Source organism: Haliotis rubra, unplaced genomic scaffold, assembly GCF_003918875.1.
Source record: "Haliotis rubra isolate DU_JTF1 unplaced genomic scaffold, ASM391887v1 Scf89, whole genome shotgun sequence".
Lineage (NCBI taxonomy): Eukaryota > Metazoa > Mollusca > Gastropoda > Lepetellida > Haliotidae > Haliotis > Haliotis rubra.
Genome location: NW_025767623.1, coordinates 482,671 through 500,452, shown reverse-complemented (window position 1 = coordinate 500,452; position 17,782 = coordinate 482,671). Strand labels below are relative to the sequence as shown.

The following is a 17,782-nucleotide window of genomic DNA, read 5'->3' as shown; positions in this document are numbered from 1 at the left end:
TATCCACTGGTGCCCTGCACGGTTGTGTTCTTTCCCCGGTTTTATTTATTTCATATACAAATGACTGGGGGCGGTGGGGTAGCCTAGTGGTTAAAGCGTTGGCTCGTCACGCCGAAGACCCGGGTTCGATTCCCCACATGGGCACAATGTGTTAAGCCCATTTCTGGTGTCCCCCGCCGTGATATTGCTGGAATACTGCTAAAAGCGGCGTAAAACTAAATTCAGTCAGTCAGACAAATGACTGTATCAATAGTTTTTCACAATGTTTCACTGTATAAATTTTTTACGGAGAAGCAAGTACAAGTAAAAAGTAAAATATATGTACAAAATAAGTGCCCCCACTGCATGTCATGTACAAAATCAATGACCCCCCCCTCCCCTTTCCATAATTTCTAAGCATAATTTTAAACATAATTTTATGTAAAAAATAGCTGAACCCCCCTAGTACGTGTGTACAAAATTGATGACCCCCCCTTAAAATCATCATCACCCCCCTAGCCATAAATTATGAACGGTCCCTAATGTTCATCAGCATAATTTTAATGTCGCCACTACAGCTCTAAATCTATATTATAATTTATTCATCATTTATCTTTACCTCATATACTGGGCGTTGTTGCAGCTATTTTAGCAATATTTAACCTATGTATGGGTGTTTTTTGTGGTCTTATGTGTGTGAGTATCTTTTGTTGCATCGTATGTGTTTTCAATATTAAAGGTGAGGTGAAATTGTGTTTAACGTCGTGCTTGAGAATATTTCGCTCATATGACGAAGTGCATGCGTGTGTATGTGTATGTGCGGCTGCTTGTACTAGCCCAGACTGAAGCTGGTTTTATAGTGCTAGCCCACTGAGATACCATGCCGCAGTGAAGCATGGATACCCCACTCAGACACAGTATACTGACTCCGAGCCGACCAGTCCTTGTTGTACCCATTAATGCTGAGCGCCAGGCAGGGACCAACAAGTACCATATTTTAATGTCGTATGACGCGGCCGGGGATCGAACCCGCGACCTTCCGCTCTCAGGGCGGACGCTCTAACCACTATACCACGGAGGCGGTCTTTCAATGTTAAAGGTCACATGCAACGTAAAACACAAATTTTCAGATTCTGATACCTTTCGGTATGGACTTACAGATACAAATCATCAAAAAACGCAAATTCAACTTATAAAGTTGAACCGTGTCAAAGCATTTCTTATCTTAACATTGCTAAAAGCCGCTTAAAACCCATAGGCGGATCCAGAGGGGGTGGTGGGGTGTGTGTGTGCAGGGTCCCCCCCCCCCCCCTTTGGTGCTGAAAGTTTGTTAAATGACCATTGAAACTCTTGTGAAAATGAAATGTGCACCCCTCCTTTTCTCAATAGTGTGCACCCCCCCCCTTTCTCAAAAAGCTGTATCCGCCCCTGAAACCATACTCACTCTAACTACTAGGTCAACCCCTAATCAAAATGACTGAGTGCTTAAATATAGTACCTTACAAATCAAACACAAACTTTATCGCCATGAGTCAAAATGTACACATGACAGGTTCATCGTTGATAACAGATAGCAACGACGTAGATATCTGAGTAATGTATATTACGATAACTTCTGCTGTCGTGGATGTTCGTTTATTTCCGGAAACAATCGGGATGCATTACGTCATCTGAATAGCCTCGATCAAGGCAAACATGTGTCACTAGTTTTAACGTAAAAATTATGTATGTGATACCGTTTCTCATGCTTTTTGTCACATTGACATAAAACAGTGATACTGGCTGATATTTCTCCAATCTTTAGAATTTGTCCTTTATGTTAATGCGGAAATCCCACATATTCAAAATCCAACATGGCGGCGAGCGAGTCTGGAGATGATTCTCTCTATCCAATTGCAGTTTTAATCGATGAATTAAGAAACGAAGATGTTCAGGTATACAGAAACGTTGTTTTTAACGTTTATAGAAAAAGTATTTTGCATTCTCAGCACTCGGGGTGCAGAATGATTCCCTAGTATTGTATCGGCATTCCACTGACAGAATCGTGTGCCGACATTTTATCTCGGTGTGTTTTGACAACACGATTTTGTCCTATTGGAAGTTATATTCCGAACGCATTGCTCTTTATACTCCAATCTTATGTTTTTAAACTTATGGCCATCGAAATCCAGTACACATAGATATTTATTGCCCGATCAATCTTATATTTAATGCACATTTCATCAGGAGTAAAGGAACATTGCATTTTCTCCCACCGCCTTCACGTGACAACCGATTGATAAGTATTTCTAATGGTAACTTTACCATGTTTACGTTTATTAAATGGGTTACTCTCAAATGTGCAAGTTGGTTCTGGTCGGTCCGTATCAATAAGCATTGATAAGGACGTGTTGACAATCATTAAAGCTTATGTATTATATGGATAGGTGAAAGTAAGGGCAGAATTCATTATCATGATTATGAATTAAATGAGGCAATCTCAAGGCACTCTTTTTGTGCAGTATCACATGTTTGTGTTGAGGTCAGAAAATTCTTACTATGAATAAGAAGTAAAATTTTAACTGACTCAAAGCAGGAGTTGGTGGTCCTTGGACCCCTTGCAATTAAACATTGACAGACATGGTAATCATTGAAGATCCAGGTTAGGATTGGTCTTTCGCAATCCATGCTTGTTGTAAGAAGCAACAATGGGGTCAGGTGGATTTGGTTGATGCATGTCATTATATCTCTCATACAGCTAGAATGTTGCTGAGGTGCTGTTTAACAATAGACATGATAATATACCATTTCAATTTTATTTCCTGGTATATTAGACATTTTTTTTATATGTAGAGCTAAGGATTACCTAGTCCAGCATATAACTAGACGACTTTGCTCTATACCAAGGTGTGCTTGACGTCTAGCCGGCGAACTCAAGTTCTTTGACGCACTTCTCTAGGTAGAGAGGCACAACGGATTTAGGCATAAACGAGGGTGGAAACTCAACCTATCTACTAATACATGTGCATGGATTGATAAAACTTTCATTTATCTTCAAAACGAAACTCTTACCTCCTTTAAATATGACTCATTTTATTACTTAAATGACCTGAAGCACAGAGACCCCACCTACTTTCCACCATTTGTCGGCCATACTGTTATGGTAATTAGCAGTTCAATAAAAAGTGGAAACGCATTAAAACGTAGTTAGGAACAAATAGAAACTGCTAAAAGTTCGTCCTCCTTCCTCCGATTTCAGAGCGTCATGTAATCACGGTCCGTTTAATACGATTCCTTTTTTTTGATACAACTGCTAATTACCATAACCAAAATGGTCGACAAATGGTGGAAAGTTGGTGGGGGGTCTTTATGTTTTCAGGTCATTTAGTAATAAAGTGAGTCGATTTTAGTGGAGGTAAGTGTCTTGTTTTGAAGACGATTGTTTGTTTTAGTAATACATGCACATGCATCAGTCGATGGGTTGAGTTTTCATTCTTGTTTTTCCGCCTAAAACTGTTCCGCTCAATTTCTTGCGGAAAGGTGCATCAAAGAAAATGCACTCGCCGTATAAACTCGATGTAGGCCTTGGCTAGAATACGAGTTTATTCATATGAACTAAGGATTACCATGCCGTTAATTAAACTGGAAATAGCGCCATTAGTTGTCTCAATGTCCCAGTCATTCAATTTAAAACGATTTGATAATACAACGTCAAAGAAGTTCTATTTGATGATTTTAATCTTATGCAGTTATTTTAACATGGATTATGTATCCTATTATTGTGTTATTTATTATGATATTTTGATGCACATATCTAAAGTAATAATAACCATAAGGGTAGCATTTTTCATTGTCCTTGTTGGACTTCCTGCGGTGTTTGCCATTTTGATCGCGAAAAGAAAAATGTTACCATTATATTGTCAACTACAACATATCTGACTTGTCACATCAAAGTGTGTAATTTATGATGTGCATCCATTCTCTGACAAATAAATTACTGTCAAGGCATTAATCAGATCATGATTTCTTAGAACAAATGTTAATTGGTGCTTCTGTGTTTTGGGGAAAAGCAGAAAACAGAACGGTAAGAAGATGTATGGGTATAGAATAAGGCAAAATGAGCATGTCATTACACACCTTTTTGCCACTGTTACTGTAAAAAGTTATTATTGATTGAAAATGGGACTGCATTAATCAAGAAATAACCAAGACCATGGAATGCATAAACAGCATTACTGTGAGGGTGACTAGGAATTATTTTGATTGACACTTTGACATGTTAATATATATATGAATCATTGTAGCTTAACGAAAATGTCTGTCAAAATGAATTGCAAGACTAACTGAAGAAATGACCCTCACACTGTTTCTGTCCTCGCAACAACTGTTCAAGTACTAACTCTTTTTCACTTTGTCAAATGTCTCTGTAAACCGGGGCGGTGGGGTAGCCTAGTGGTTAAAGCGTTCGCTCATCACGCCGAAGACTCGGGTTCGATTCCCCTCATGGGTACAATGTGTGAAGCCCATTTCTGGTGTCCCCTGCCGTGATGTTGCTGGAATATTGCTAAAAGCGGCGTAAAACCATACTCACTTACTCTGTAAACCATACATGACAAGTGTACTTGGAAATGGTGGTTATGAAACATACTTGTATTCTCAGGCATAACCAGTTGTCAGGGTTTTAAATGATGTATGTTTCTTGCGTATTTGACGCAACAATTTTGTAAAAGACTCTCAAAATATTATATGAGTCAGCAAGTTTTATGAGTGACCCTCAGAATTCAGTTCAGAGTCAATAATATCGGTATGATAAGCAAACAATGATAGTTTTCGTGATATCTTCTGTAATTTAGATATTTCTTTCATTTCATGTTAATAACTGTATGTTAGAGTGAATAAATCACAATACTGATTTATTTGTTCAGTATATTGGAGTTTGTTATGACTGAACTGAACAGTGAAAAATGTACTATTTATTAACTAACATAGAAATGACAATACAACACAAAACAATAAAATCTTTGCAAAACTCTTGCTTTTTGATATACACACATAAATATTACACTAACATTTTAAGACTCACAAATATTGAAAATGACTCCCCAAAAAATAAATATTGTGGGTCACCAATCACCATGACACTTGAGTTGTTTAGTACATCTGTAAGTTTTATATTATGCATGTGACAATCATGTATATTTATAAAAAACATCCTGTATTGAAGTATTTCAGACATAACGAGTATTTATGTCACACTAATGATTTCTCCTTCCTGTTCCAGCTGAGACTGAACAGTATCAAGAAGCTGTCTACAATAGCGTTGGCCTTGGGCGTGGAGAGGACGAGAAGCGAGCTCATTCCCTTCCTCACAGGTGACTTGCAAGGTTTACTGTTACCTGTACTAATACTGTAGTGTCAGAAAGTTGACCGTTACCTGTACTAATTAGAAGTGGTGGTCAGATTAATTGAAATAATCGAAGATTGGTCGCAGTGATTAAACGACCAAGCAATCGATCATTTTTTCTCATAATCGAACACAAACAATTCTTGAACACTTGTTTGCATTAATAATATTTTTCACAAGGCTGGTTTTGTCTCTCATTAAATTTACATTTCATAATCCCTACAAGCTCGTTCCATGTCATGATTGAATTTATCTTAAAGACTTCAAGAAATTTTTGTTCCTAACATACTAGTCATCCGTTAAAGATGTGAAATTTACAAATGCATTTTGTGCAATTTGCAAAAAAAACACCCAAAGAACTAAATAACCAGGAAAATTTCATAAATGATTTTTTAATTTATCCTATCTCACGACTAGCACCACTCTCTCTTGCTTCGACTTTTAGTGGAACAACTGTAAACTTTTTTCCATAGGCCTCCTTGTTCATTCGCCTGTGCACTCCATGCTGCTCTCCTTAATTAGCTTCCGAGTTCCTATTAAAGCTTGCAGCATGCTCCACTAATTGCCCACGTGACTACCTTGAATGATCATTCTTTCTTGTCGCACGACTGTGTGGACGTGCTGTATATTAGGGACATTATTTCACACTAACATCGTGGGGAAAACTGATAATCAGTCAAGGAAAAGGAAAGTTTGTGCTCAATGCAAGACGAATTATTAGTCCCTCGACCCTCACTCGTCTTGCAGTGACTGTATTGCACAATATAACTAGAACAAACGATGTGGCAAGTGTAATTCACTAAAAGATGAGGATTTTAGGGCCTACCTTCGTGTTTGCTCCCAGAGAATCGCAGTTAGGGACAGGAAATTAACAGGATCTGATCCCACTCCCACCAAGCGTATCAAGTTACACCGACAGAAAATTGTACCTTCACGCAAGAGAGTGATGTCTGTGGTTCAGGAGGATTTTATGGACGCTTCATCAGATTCTTACTTATCACATCAATCACCTCCTTCCATAGCGTCAGATCCCTCGCGGGTGGCTGTGATCGACAATTCTTCGTTGCCTGTCCCATCTATACTACCAGGGGACCTTAGATCGACACTATCATCATCCAGGTCATCGGTACATATCCCATCGACTGTCTCAGTTTGTTTGGAGCCTGGCCAACCGTGTTCAACCAGCCAACTGTCTCCCCACAGTTCATTGAACTGGACGGAGCTGGCTACAACAGCGTCACCGGAGGACGTTCATCATGAATCAACACTTCAGGTTTCATCACTGAATCACCGATCCAGATCGCCACATCATTCTAGATCACCACAGCGATCCAGATCACCATCACAAGCCCGATCAAGATCACAGGAATCGATCCAGATCACAGTCACGATCCAGAGCACAACTGTGATCCACATCACCTGATCAATCCAGATCACCAAACGGGTCCAGATCACAACTTCGAATCAGATCACAACTTCGAATCAGATCACCTAGCCGATCCAGATCACCTAGCCGATCCAGATCATAGCATCGAAGTAGATCATCGGACCGATCCAGATCACTGAATGGATCCAGATCACAACCTCGAATCAGTTCACCGGACCGATCTAGGTCACCTAACCGATCCAGATCACAACATCGAAGTAGATCGCCAGACCGATCCAGATCACAACATCAAAGTAGATCACCTAACCAATCAAGATCACCATATCAAGCCAGATCGCAACTGCAAACCAGATCACCTTATAGATCCAGATCACCTTATAGATCCAGATCACCTTATAGATCCAGATCACCTTATAGATCCAGATCACGATCACAGTTTCCAGTTAGTGCATCGAATCGATCCAGATCACTTTACAAATCCAGATCCTCTTACTAACCCAGGTCACCTATACGATCTAGATCACCTTACAGAGCCATTGACCAGTCGGGATCACAGTACAGATCCACATCTCATGGCCGATCCTATTCAGATGGTCGAACCAGAGCTCCAATCAGAACCAGATCAACTAGAACTACAGTGACCTGGACTAGTTCTTCATATCATACCGGATCACCTAGCCATACTAGGGAATCCAGATCACCGGCTTACCAACCTACTTCGGTATCGAGATCTCGATACAGTTCCTCTGATCGACGTTCGGGTGATCATTGCTCTGATACCACTAATAGGCCTACAGTCTCTTACGATGTTCCGCCTACACGCTCTCTGAGAATCCTTCACTCACTCTAGGATCATCGCTGAGTCATGGGAACCTGATAACAATTCCACTCCTACAGCTCCACTCAACTTCGGGATTTAAAAACTATGATGATCAGGGCCATAACCTCAGCCTGGAACCAAATACAGCCGCCTGCTCTACTCCAGCCCATCCGCTTCGTAGCTCCTGGCTCTTCATCTGGTCCACCTCCTGAGATTGATCCAGTCCAAATAGCCATGCCTGCATCTCCTCCTTTTCTTTAATAATTGCACCAAGCGGTTACTTTATAAAATTCAAATAGTGGTTTCATGCAAAGGAATGAGTGATAACAAAGTTGGTCAATATATGTAAAATTTGAAACCGAAACCAAGGCGGAAATAACAATCAGCTGGACACATCTCCCAATCTATTGGTGATTCAGTTACATAAAACAATACTATGACACAAGGAAGTTCACAACATGGCTTAAATATATAACTACTTTGACATTGGGAAGCATACCAATTTTGTACAGCTGATTGCTGTTGCCAGATATGTTTTGACACTCGATCAGTCATAGTTTTCCTGCTCTTTAGGCCTCACTTTTTTTGATTACTTGGTTTACAGATTTTTATACAGCAGTACTCCTGTCAGTAAGTTTAAAAAAAAATAATGCTATTTCATATTTTTATCTGTAAGTGGCTTTCACTACAGATAGGCTGTTTGAAAAATAGAATATGCCATCAGCCATTCAGTGTTCTCATTTTCTACTATGTTAGGGTCTAAAGAACCTCAACCTGGCGATTTAATTTGTTTCAATATTTAAATTTTGATTTGCAACAATGCTAAAATCATAACAGAAACTTTATTTCGATAAAGTAGATTTTTAAATGATTTATTTGGATTTTATTTATCGGCGGTATTTAAAAAATGGTAAAAATGAATTAATTTGTTTCCACTTTAGCAAAGACCATGGTCAGAGGATCCGTAAAGCAAGTAATAAAATAAGTGTGGCCTTGTGTTGAAAAATAATTCTCATGCTTCAACAAATATGACTTCTAATGAATCAAAGTGTGACACTGGTGATATATTGATCCATTATCAACAAATTTTCATTTCAATGCTTACATAGAATTAATAGGCTTGTGATTTTTGGTGATTTATTTGATCAGTGATTTTGCTGAAATCAGTGGCAACAACATTCATTGAAATTTATACATTTTTTAAAATATAAAACGTTAATAAACATAAATCCATATATGTACTGAACATTAATTTATAACTAGTATGTTTGATGGCATGGCTAGATAAATACAGATCACATGAAAGCCGCCCATTTAATATGCAGCATGTGGGGGGCGGGGGGTGGGAGTTGGTGAATTGCAAAACTAAAATTACCAACTGTGCTTGTCGATGAGTGTTACAAAGTACTGTGTATTTTCTACTGCTGATAATTGAAATTCACTGTCCAGATCCAGAAGCTAAATTTCTGCCTACATAGAGCACTTAATCTTGTATATATTTTATTTCATGTCAATATTATCCGGTTTGTGAGGTTTCCAGATAAACAAGGTTCCAGTGTAAATGGTATGACAGGCTTTCAATTCAATAATAAATTAAGGAGCCACTGTGTCATACAGTGTGCAGAGATGCCAACCTATACGATTTTATCGTATTCGTTACGAAAAACAACAACAAAAAATACGCTAGTACGATAGCAGTAAAAATATACGATTTTTTTAATAAAATACAGTAAATTAAATTATCAACTAGTGGGTGGGGTAGCCTAGTGGTTAATGTGTTTGCTTGTCTCACCAAAGACCTGGGTTCGAGTCCCCACATGGGTACCCAATGTTCACGAATATCGTCGGACCCTCTGACAAATCCGGCAGATTTGCCAACGGTCCGATAGAAGTCTACAACCCGATGGCCCCAGTGTCTGATTGTATAATTCACAATGACTTTGACTGAAGTTGTTATTTTTGACATGTGACACTTGTTTGCTGTCTTATGTCTGTTAATAAATTTCAGTGCCAATTATAAGAAATGTTAAATCTGAAATGTGTGTTTAATTTTAATGTATGGGTCCTGGGAATTTCAATGGGTCAGACAGACATCATAAGCTAACAGGACCCAATGTCCTGCTGTTTTAAAACAGCATTCATGAACACTGGGTACAATATGTGAAGCTCACTTATGGTGTCCCCTGCCGCGATATTGCTGGAATATTGCTAAAAGCGGTGTAAAACTGAACTCAAAATCACTTATTTCTCCGAGCCATGTTGTGGCAGTGCTGCTTTAGCGGTGAGGTGCTACAGGTGGCCTTGACTTAAGACCAGTGATGATATATTATATCGGTTTCTCGTCACCTGGCAGTGTTTTATCCACTGATAGATTTGACAGTCTCATTACCAGTTAGATAACAGAACAGTTTTTTGTATCATATCAACCACAATTCAGATACAACAATCCAGTTGTAGAATGTGCGTTGTAGGCCTTTACTACACATGCATAACAGATACAATATGTTCTGGGTTTGTTCAGGCTTGAACAAAAACTGAATTTGGACATAACAGCCTAAAAAGGCCCTAAATTCATTTTAGCTTGGGGTAGTGGGGTACCTTAGTGGTCCCGCCAAAGACATGGGTTCGATTCCCCACATGGGTACAATGTGTGAAGCCCAATTCTGGTGTCCCTCGCTGTGATACTGCTGGAATATTGCTAAAAGTGGCGTAAAACTAAAGTCACTCACTCACTCCAAAATAATATTGTGATCCATATCGTGGATACACTAAACATTCAAAATAATATTGTGATCCGTATCGTTTGAAAGAATGAACTTCAAAAAAATGATATACTGATAATACACTTAATCAATAGCCAGCCCTGTCTGCAGCCATGTTCCATTGCATGTGAAGGGCAACATTCTGTGGCAGCAGCACAATAAGCTTGTATTGATTCCTGGCTAATTGTCGGGAGTCCTCTAATGAGTTGTTTTCAGGCTCGTGTCTGTGTGATCAGTGTTAAGCTGTGTGTCGTGAAATCTCGAAAACATTAGCAGGACTCAGGGCTCAAGCTAATTCCTTTAGACATTGTAATTTGAGTATTTACTCACGGTTTCATTAGTGGTGGGTGGGACAAAAATCAGTGCGTGATTGTATCTGGAAGTGAAAAATCACTTTCCAGTTTTGGATCACAGTGGCAAAGCTAAGTAAACATATTGAGTCTTAGATTGTTTACTTTTAACAACTGTAATCATTTCACTAAACAGACCGCCTCCGTGGTGTAGTGGTTAGAGCGTCCGCCCGGAGAGCGGAAGGTCGATCCCCGACCGCGTCATACCAAAAGACGTTAAAATATGGTACTTGTGGGTCCCTGCCTGGCGCTCAGCATTAATTGTACAACAAGGACTGGTCGGCTCAGAGTCAGTATAATGTGTCTGAGTGGGGTATTCATGCTTCACTGCGGCATGGTATCTCAGTGGGCTAGCACTATAAAACCAGCTGAAGTCTGGGCTGGTACAAGCAGCCGCACATACACATACACATCGTCATATGAGCGAAATATTCTCGAGCACGACGTAAAACCCAATTTCACCTCACCTCACCTCATTTCACTAAACAAACAGTAATAAAAAGTTAAAACTTAAAATACTTTCATTCATGGTGCCATAATGCAGACATTGGATTGTCTTCATAGCACTATTGACAGTTGGTTGTTGGTATAGAATTTACTTCCCTTCTAGTACTTCAGCAATACTGACCAATTGATTAGTAAGGTGGCTAGGCAATATCCAATCAGTACACGGCTTAGTATGTTTGCCAGCTTTGCAATAAGAGGGACAGTGGCAAGATGGTCAGTCTTAAAAAGCCTGCCCATATTTTGATCAATGTTACCTACCATGACGTCTCATGATACATAGAACATTGTGACCAAACAATCCGAGAGACTGTCCTAAAGTGTGATATAAGTAAGAACATGGACGTGAATGACACAGTTGGAATGGTTATACAACAAAGCTCTTCAAGACATCTCTTTAGTATTTGTTATCTTGTATTGAATATTATTTCATAATTGACTCAAACGTCTACTGATTGTTTGGTTATCAGACTTTGATCTGAATCATTTGTTTCTGTGAAAATTGTCACACTTCAAGTTGGGCAAGACTGGTTTTGATTTCCACATTCATTGAGAGACTGGGAAGTTGTTTTGGATGAACTGATGAAGATATGCCATGAGATAGTTGGGATTGGAATCCTTTGTCAGCACCATACATGCAACCAAAATCTCTGCAACATTGCTGTAAATATGCTACTGGTTAATTTGCTTTTTAATAGAATTGTGTAATTTTTTGTTGTATGGTTGTGTATTAATCTAGAAATCCTCTGGTTTTTTTACGTTTGTTGTCCCATCGTGGATGCCTTGACTTACCTGCTAAATTTTACATTTGCCCCCTTAGTAGAATCTGCTACATTAACTATTAGTCTAAAGTCCTAGTCTAGTCACGCTTCTTTGAGAGGCATTTAGAAGTTGGAGCAGCAAGGAAGAATAACAAGGCATGGATGAACAACTTCTATATTAGAGCGATGTTTTGGTGTAGGTCCTAACATTGTTATCATGACTTACTTGATAACGGTGTTAGAACCTACACCAAAATGTCGCTGTAATAAGGGAGTTGTTCATCCATATATTGTTCTCCATCACTAAATGTGTTTCTGTTGTGAAAGTTTTGCTAATACAAGTCCTAGGAGTCCACATTGTTTTATCCCCATTCTAGAAGTTTATGGATAACAACTTCCTGTTTATTGCACAGAGCGACATTTCGGTGCAGATTCTCACACTGTTATAAAGCTAAGAGTAATAAGGAAGAAGTTGTGATCCATAAAGATGTGTTTCGTTACAACTAGTATAGAGTTACTGGTTCATCACAAAATGAAGTTCTGATGAATACACATCGCAACACATTCAGAGAAAAAAACAGTTTTTGGATTTGTATACTTTCATCTTGTTGGTAGAGTTGACATGTGAAGTTAAGTCAAATTGTAATTATGACATTCCGAAATATCGGAAATAAGCAACTGTTTTCTGTGAATGAAGAAGTCTATTTAACTTTTCATCACAGACTGCTCATACCATGTCTTCCCTAGGGATATTGTGCAAGTTGGTTGAACTTGAGGTTCTGTTTCAGATACGATATATGACGAAGATGAGGTGTTATTGGCACTGGCTGAGCAGCTGGGACAGTTCACACCACTTGTCGGTGGCCCTGAGTGTGTCCACTGTCTGCTGGTAAGTTCACAATGAAAGCAGCCATGGGTCATTCATTGACAAAAAGGTGACAAAGTGTTGAAATCAGATCCAGGGCACTTATGGGTACACAGCTCAATTTCCAAAGTTGCCTGAAGATTATTTGTGTCAGTATGAATGTAGTAGTCACCTGAGGTCTAAGTTGGTTAGGTTACTGATACCAATAGAATATTTTAATGTCTTAAAATTCGGAAATCCAAACTCTTGGGAAATTTCTCCAGGACATCTTGGATGGCAAGTAGTCAGTTTCCTTGAAATGAAGTGATCTGAATCCCAGCTTTTATCACCAAGGTTTTTACAATAATGAGGAGCTGTTTATATAACCATTTAATATCAAGATGGCCGTGAAGTGCAGCTATTGATCTGGCGTCCAAACTTAGCCTACTGATTGACCGTGCAGGCCAAGCTGCTTGACTGGGTGAGGTCCCAGAAGTGGATTAGTGTGATGACGACGCTGGAGACTACTGGCTTGGTTGGACACTGCAGTGGTTGTTTGAAGGGAAGAGGTCGTTGAGTTGACGTGGTTTACACAGAGCGCGTGATCTACTAACTCGGATTTGGCGTAGTTGTGGAGCTGTATAGGTTGTACACTGAAGTGTTTGCTTTAAAGAGTACAGAACGTGTTGAATGGATGTGGTTTACACCAAGTTTGTCATCTACTGACTCTGATTTTGTGTAGTTATCTTTCTTGGACACAGCAGTGGTTGCTTTGAAGAGAACAGAACGTTCTGTTGAATGGAAGTGGTTTACACAGACCTTGTGGTTTACTGACACTGGTTTGGCGTAGTTGTGGAGTTAAACTGCTTGTACACTGCAGAGGTTGTTTGAAGGGAACAGAACGTTGTGTTGAGTGGAACTGGTTTACAAGGAGCTTGTGATCAACTTACACTGATTTTGCGTTGTTCTGGAGTTGTCTTGGTTGTGGACTGCAGTCTTTGGGAAGAGAACTGAGCGTTGTGTCGAGTGGAACTGGTTTATGCAAAGTTTGTTATCCATTGATATTGATTTTGTGTAATTCTTGAGATGTACAGGTTGTAGATTTGAAGTTATTTTGAAGAGCCCTTTGTGTTGAGTGTATTAGGTTTACATGCTGACTGTGATTGACTGAGACTGTTTCCGTGTAATTCTGGAGAACTTGTGGTGACTATGCAGGAGTGAGAATAAGGATGGCTGCTATCTGCTATAGTAGGCCTGATTTCTATTGGTGTATTTACATAAGTGTCACCACAGTGACTTAAAGCTTTCTGTACTCCAACAACTTTGTTAGCCTGAACCTTAAACATGTGCTTCTTGTGACAACAGAGAACATTCAAGTGTTAGTAAACAGACTTCATTGACTTCTGTCACCTCAACAGCCTTTCCGATTCCTGGTTGTTTTCGTTGTGATCCTGCTTGAGTTGTTCCTCTTGATCCCTCCCCTCTCTGCTTGTCCTGCAGCAGCTATGTCAAGCCCCTCACCCTTGTTTGCCCCTGGAACCCCACCCCCAATCCGTCGCTCCCCAGTATTTGCCCCTGGAACCCCAACCCCATCCGGCCCCTCCCCTGTGTTTGCACAGTTACATCACTGCCCCTTGCCTGGACCAGGGACCCCACCAACATCCAGCCCCTCCCCAGCGTTTGCCCCAGGGACACCACCCCCTTCCCGCCACGGCTGGTGTGTCCCTGTGTACACTCTGCCAGCGTGTCCAGGGGCCTTCTACATGGTGCAAGACAACTACTTTAACATGGCCCCGGGGACAACACCTGTCCCAGCTTTGCCAGATGTACCCAAATTCGAGTTCAAGTCCAAGCTGACTAAACATAAATCCATGGACGATGGATTTCTGCAAAGAAAACAGAGTGACTCTACATCTCCATCTCGGCAGTCGAAGCCTCTCCCCCAATCTCTGTCTCTCCTGCTCAATCAGATTAAGCCACACCCTCATTCACCCCCACTGCCTGTACGCTCATTGGATAGAGGAGGCAGTACCAAAAAGAAAACATCGGCTTCCAAACGTTCTGATTCTCCCAAACTGCAGCGACAGTCGAAAGTTGAGAAAAATAAATATTTACCAGATGTGAGTTTATGAGCTGAATTTATATTTATGAATCTGAACCTAAAGAGATTCCAATGAAGTTCGTTCAGCTCATGATTATCCATGTAACAAGATGTTTTGAAAATGTCATGAGCCTGATGAGGTTCTTACATGGATTTGATTGGGGTGGTGGGGTAGCCTAGTAGTTTAAAGTGTTCGCTCGGCACTCCGAAGGCCCAGATTCGATTCCCCACATGGGTACAATGTGTGAAGCCCATTTCTGGTGTTCCCCCTGCCGTGATAGTGCTGGAATATTGCTAAAAGCGGAGTAAAACAATACTCACACACTCACTCTTACATGGATTGGATTGATTTTCAGTCTCAACATTAATGGTCAAGGGGAATCCATTTGAAAATAACATGAAAAATTGAAAGGTCAAGGTCATGAAATTAACACAAATGGTATGTGTCTACACTTTTTAAAATCATTAGCTGGGTATATGCCATCTCTATGATGGAGTCCTATTTTGAACATACTTAGTTTAGGTAGGGTTTGATGATGTCTGCAACAATTGTAAGTGGTGCTGATGCTTATCGTCTTCTCCCAAAGCCCCCACTAGAGAGCCTGGCCACTGTAGAGGAGACTGTGGTGAGAGACAAGGCAGTGGACTCGCTGCGACAGATCGCCGCCGAGCACTCGCCCGCAGACCTGGAGAACCACTTCGTCCCACTACTGAAGAGGCTGTCAGCTGGTGAGTTTGCTATATTATTGTATAGATTGTACTGGCTGGTGAGTCAGGCTTGCTTGAGATTGTATCGAATGTACTACCTGGTGAGTCAGGCTTGCTTGATATTGTATAGATTGTAGTACCTGGTGAGTCAGGCTTGCTTGAGATTGTATAGATGGTACTAGCTGGTGAGTCCGGCCCCCTGGAGATTGTATAGATGGTACTTGCTGGTGAGTCAGGCTTGCTTGAGATTGTATTGATTGTACTAGGTGGTGACTCAGGCTTGCTTGAGATTGTATCGATTGTACTTACTGGTGAGTTCGGCCCCCTGGAGATTGTATAGATGGCACTTGCTGGTGAGTCCGGCCCCCTGGAGATTGTATCGATTGTACTAGCTGGTGAGTCAGGCTCGCTTGAGATTGCATCGATTGTACTTACTGATGAGTCCGGCCCCCTGGAGATTGTATAGATGGTACTACCTGGTGAGTCAGGCTTGCTTGAGATTGTATCGATTGTACTAGCTGGTGAGTCAGGCTTGCTTGAGATTGTATGGATTGTACTAGGTCGTGAGTCAGGCTTGCTTGAGATTGTATAGATTGTACTAGCTGGTGACTCAGGCTTGCTTGAGATTGTATGCATTGTACCCAACAAGTTTTGGAAATATAAAGTCTGATCAGCCTATGTTATATGACAAGCAAGTGATTCCATGTCTAGCATCATGGCATGGCTATGCTGGCTGGCCAGCAAACTAGCAAGGGATCTTCCAAGGATGGGACTTTGAATCAGATAGCTAGGATCACTGAGGTTAGAAGTTGATTTGCATTTACACTCCTCCAATTCAGAGTTGCTTTCTACTTTGTTATTTGTGGTGATCTACAGAGAACTCAACCCTTTACATAGTTTTACTGTCCCACCTGGGTATATTTCTAATCCAGGTGGGCTGAATATCACACCTGTCAAGGAAAATATGCCAAATTGAGAATACAAATGCAGGGCTCGATTTAGGGCTTTGTTACTTGCACTGGTGCAACCCAATGTTACAATGTGAAACCTCGTTATTAGTCTAACTTGCACCAATTTATGAGTGGGTAAACTCTGAATAAAACATCTAAATAATTCAAAAGTATATTTCTTGCATTACATATTGCAATAAAAGCAGTGCAACTGGAATTTGCCTGGTGCAACTAGGTGTTTATCTTAGGTTGCACCTTGTGCAAGTAGGTTAGCATCTCTTAAATAGAGTCCTGAAAAGTGGCTATTAGGTAGATCACAAATGTACATTTAACTGAAAATATGCCCTTTTAACTCGATAATAATGATGTTCGTGTTTTGTGTATGGTATATGTGGCAAATACTGAAATCTCAGTTGTTTACCTTCGCAGGAGATTGGTTCACATCAAGGACGTCAGCCTGCGGACTGTTCTCTGTCTGCTATCCACGTGTGTCTAACAGTGTCAAGTCCGATCTCAGACAGTAAGTCGACTTCTTGTATTATATACTAAAACATATTTATCAATGATCTCAGAAAAAAGCTGCCATGACAGGTCAGCTAATAAAAAGAATTATCATTGCATCCTGTACAGTGATTAACAATTTTGCATACAAGAACGTTTTGTATGGAGATGGGGGGGTCGGAATGCCTTAATTGATCAAATGTCCAACGTTCATGGAATATGGACACCTCACAATATTTGGATGTCAATGTTGTAGGAACTGAACTATAGATATACTGACCAATATTGAAAGCAGACAAAGAATATTTCGATAATATCCTGGTGACAGTCTTTCTTTTAGTGACGTTTGTCGTCTATGTTCAGGCACTTCCGGAACCTGTGCGGTGATGATACGCCCATGGTGCGTCGTGCAGCGGCGGGGAAACTGGGGGAGTTTGCCAAGGTGGTGGAGACTGAGTACCTCAAGTCTGAGCTCATCCCCCTCTTCACTACACTAGCACAGGATGAGCAGGTAAGGGGAGACAACTTGGTAACTACTCTCTTTTCTTTTCTTTTCTAGCCTTGGCTTTGTACAGCTTTGACAGCAAGTCACAGTTCATCTCACTTGAACGTTCATTAATTTTATAAATAAAGGTACTACATTTATTCTCATGCTGACAGAGGTTTTTTAATGTATCAGTACATATACATCTAGTGCAGACATACCCAGTGGGCAATGTAGTTCTGGATATT

General features: G+C 40.3%; 1 protein-coding gene across 4 annotated transcripts in view; it reads left to right on the top strand.

Annotated features, from left to right (window-relative positions):
* The first annotated feature begins 1,797 nt into the window (after window positions 1–1,797).
* The window catches only part of LOC124263555 (serine/threonine-protein phosphatase 2A 65 kDa regulatory subunit A alpha isoform-like), a 37,540-nt gene continuing 21,555 nt past the window's right edge, over window positions 1,798–17,782 (top strand). For 2 of the 4 annotated variants that reach the window (XM_046698216.1, XM_046698214.1), the window contains exons 1-6: window positions 1,798–1,913; window positions 5,240–5,330; window positions 12,735–12,835; window positions 15,479–15,620; window positions 16,979–17,069; window positions 17,414–17,561. In XM_046698216.1, the coding sequence (XP_046554172.1) occupies window positions 1,833–1,913; window positions 5,240–5,330; window positions 12,735–12,835; window positions 15,479–15,620; window positions 16,979–17,069; window positions 17,414–17,561 (654 nt within the window). In that variant the 5' untranslated portion in view covers window positions 1,798–1,832. Of the gene's footprint in view, window positions 1,914–5,239; window positions 5,343–12,734; window positions 12,836–15,478; window positions 15,621–16,978; window positions 17,070–17,413; window positions 17,562–17,782 lie in introns of all 4 variants that reach the window. The other 2 variants (XM_046698215.1, XM_046698213.1) reach the window with 1 other exon arrangement.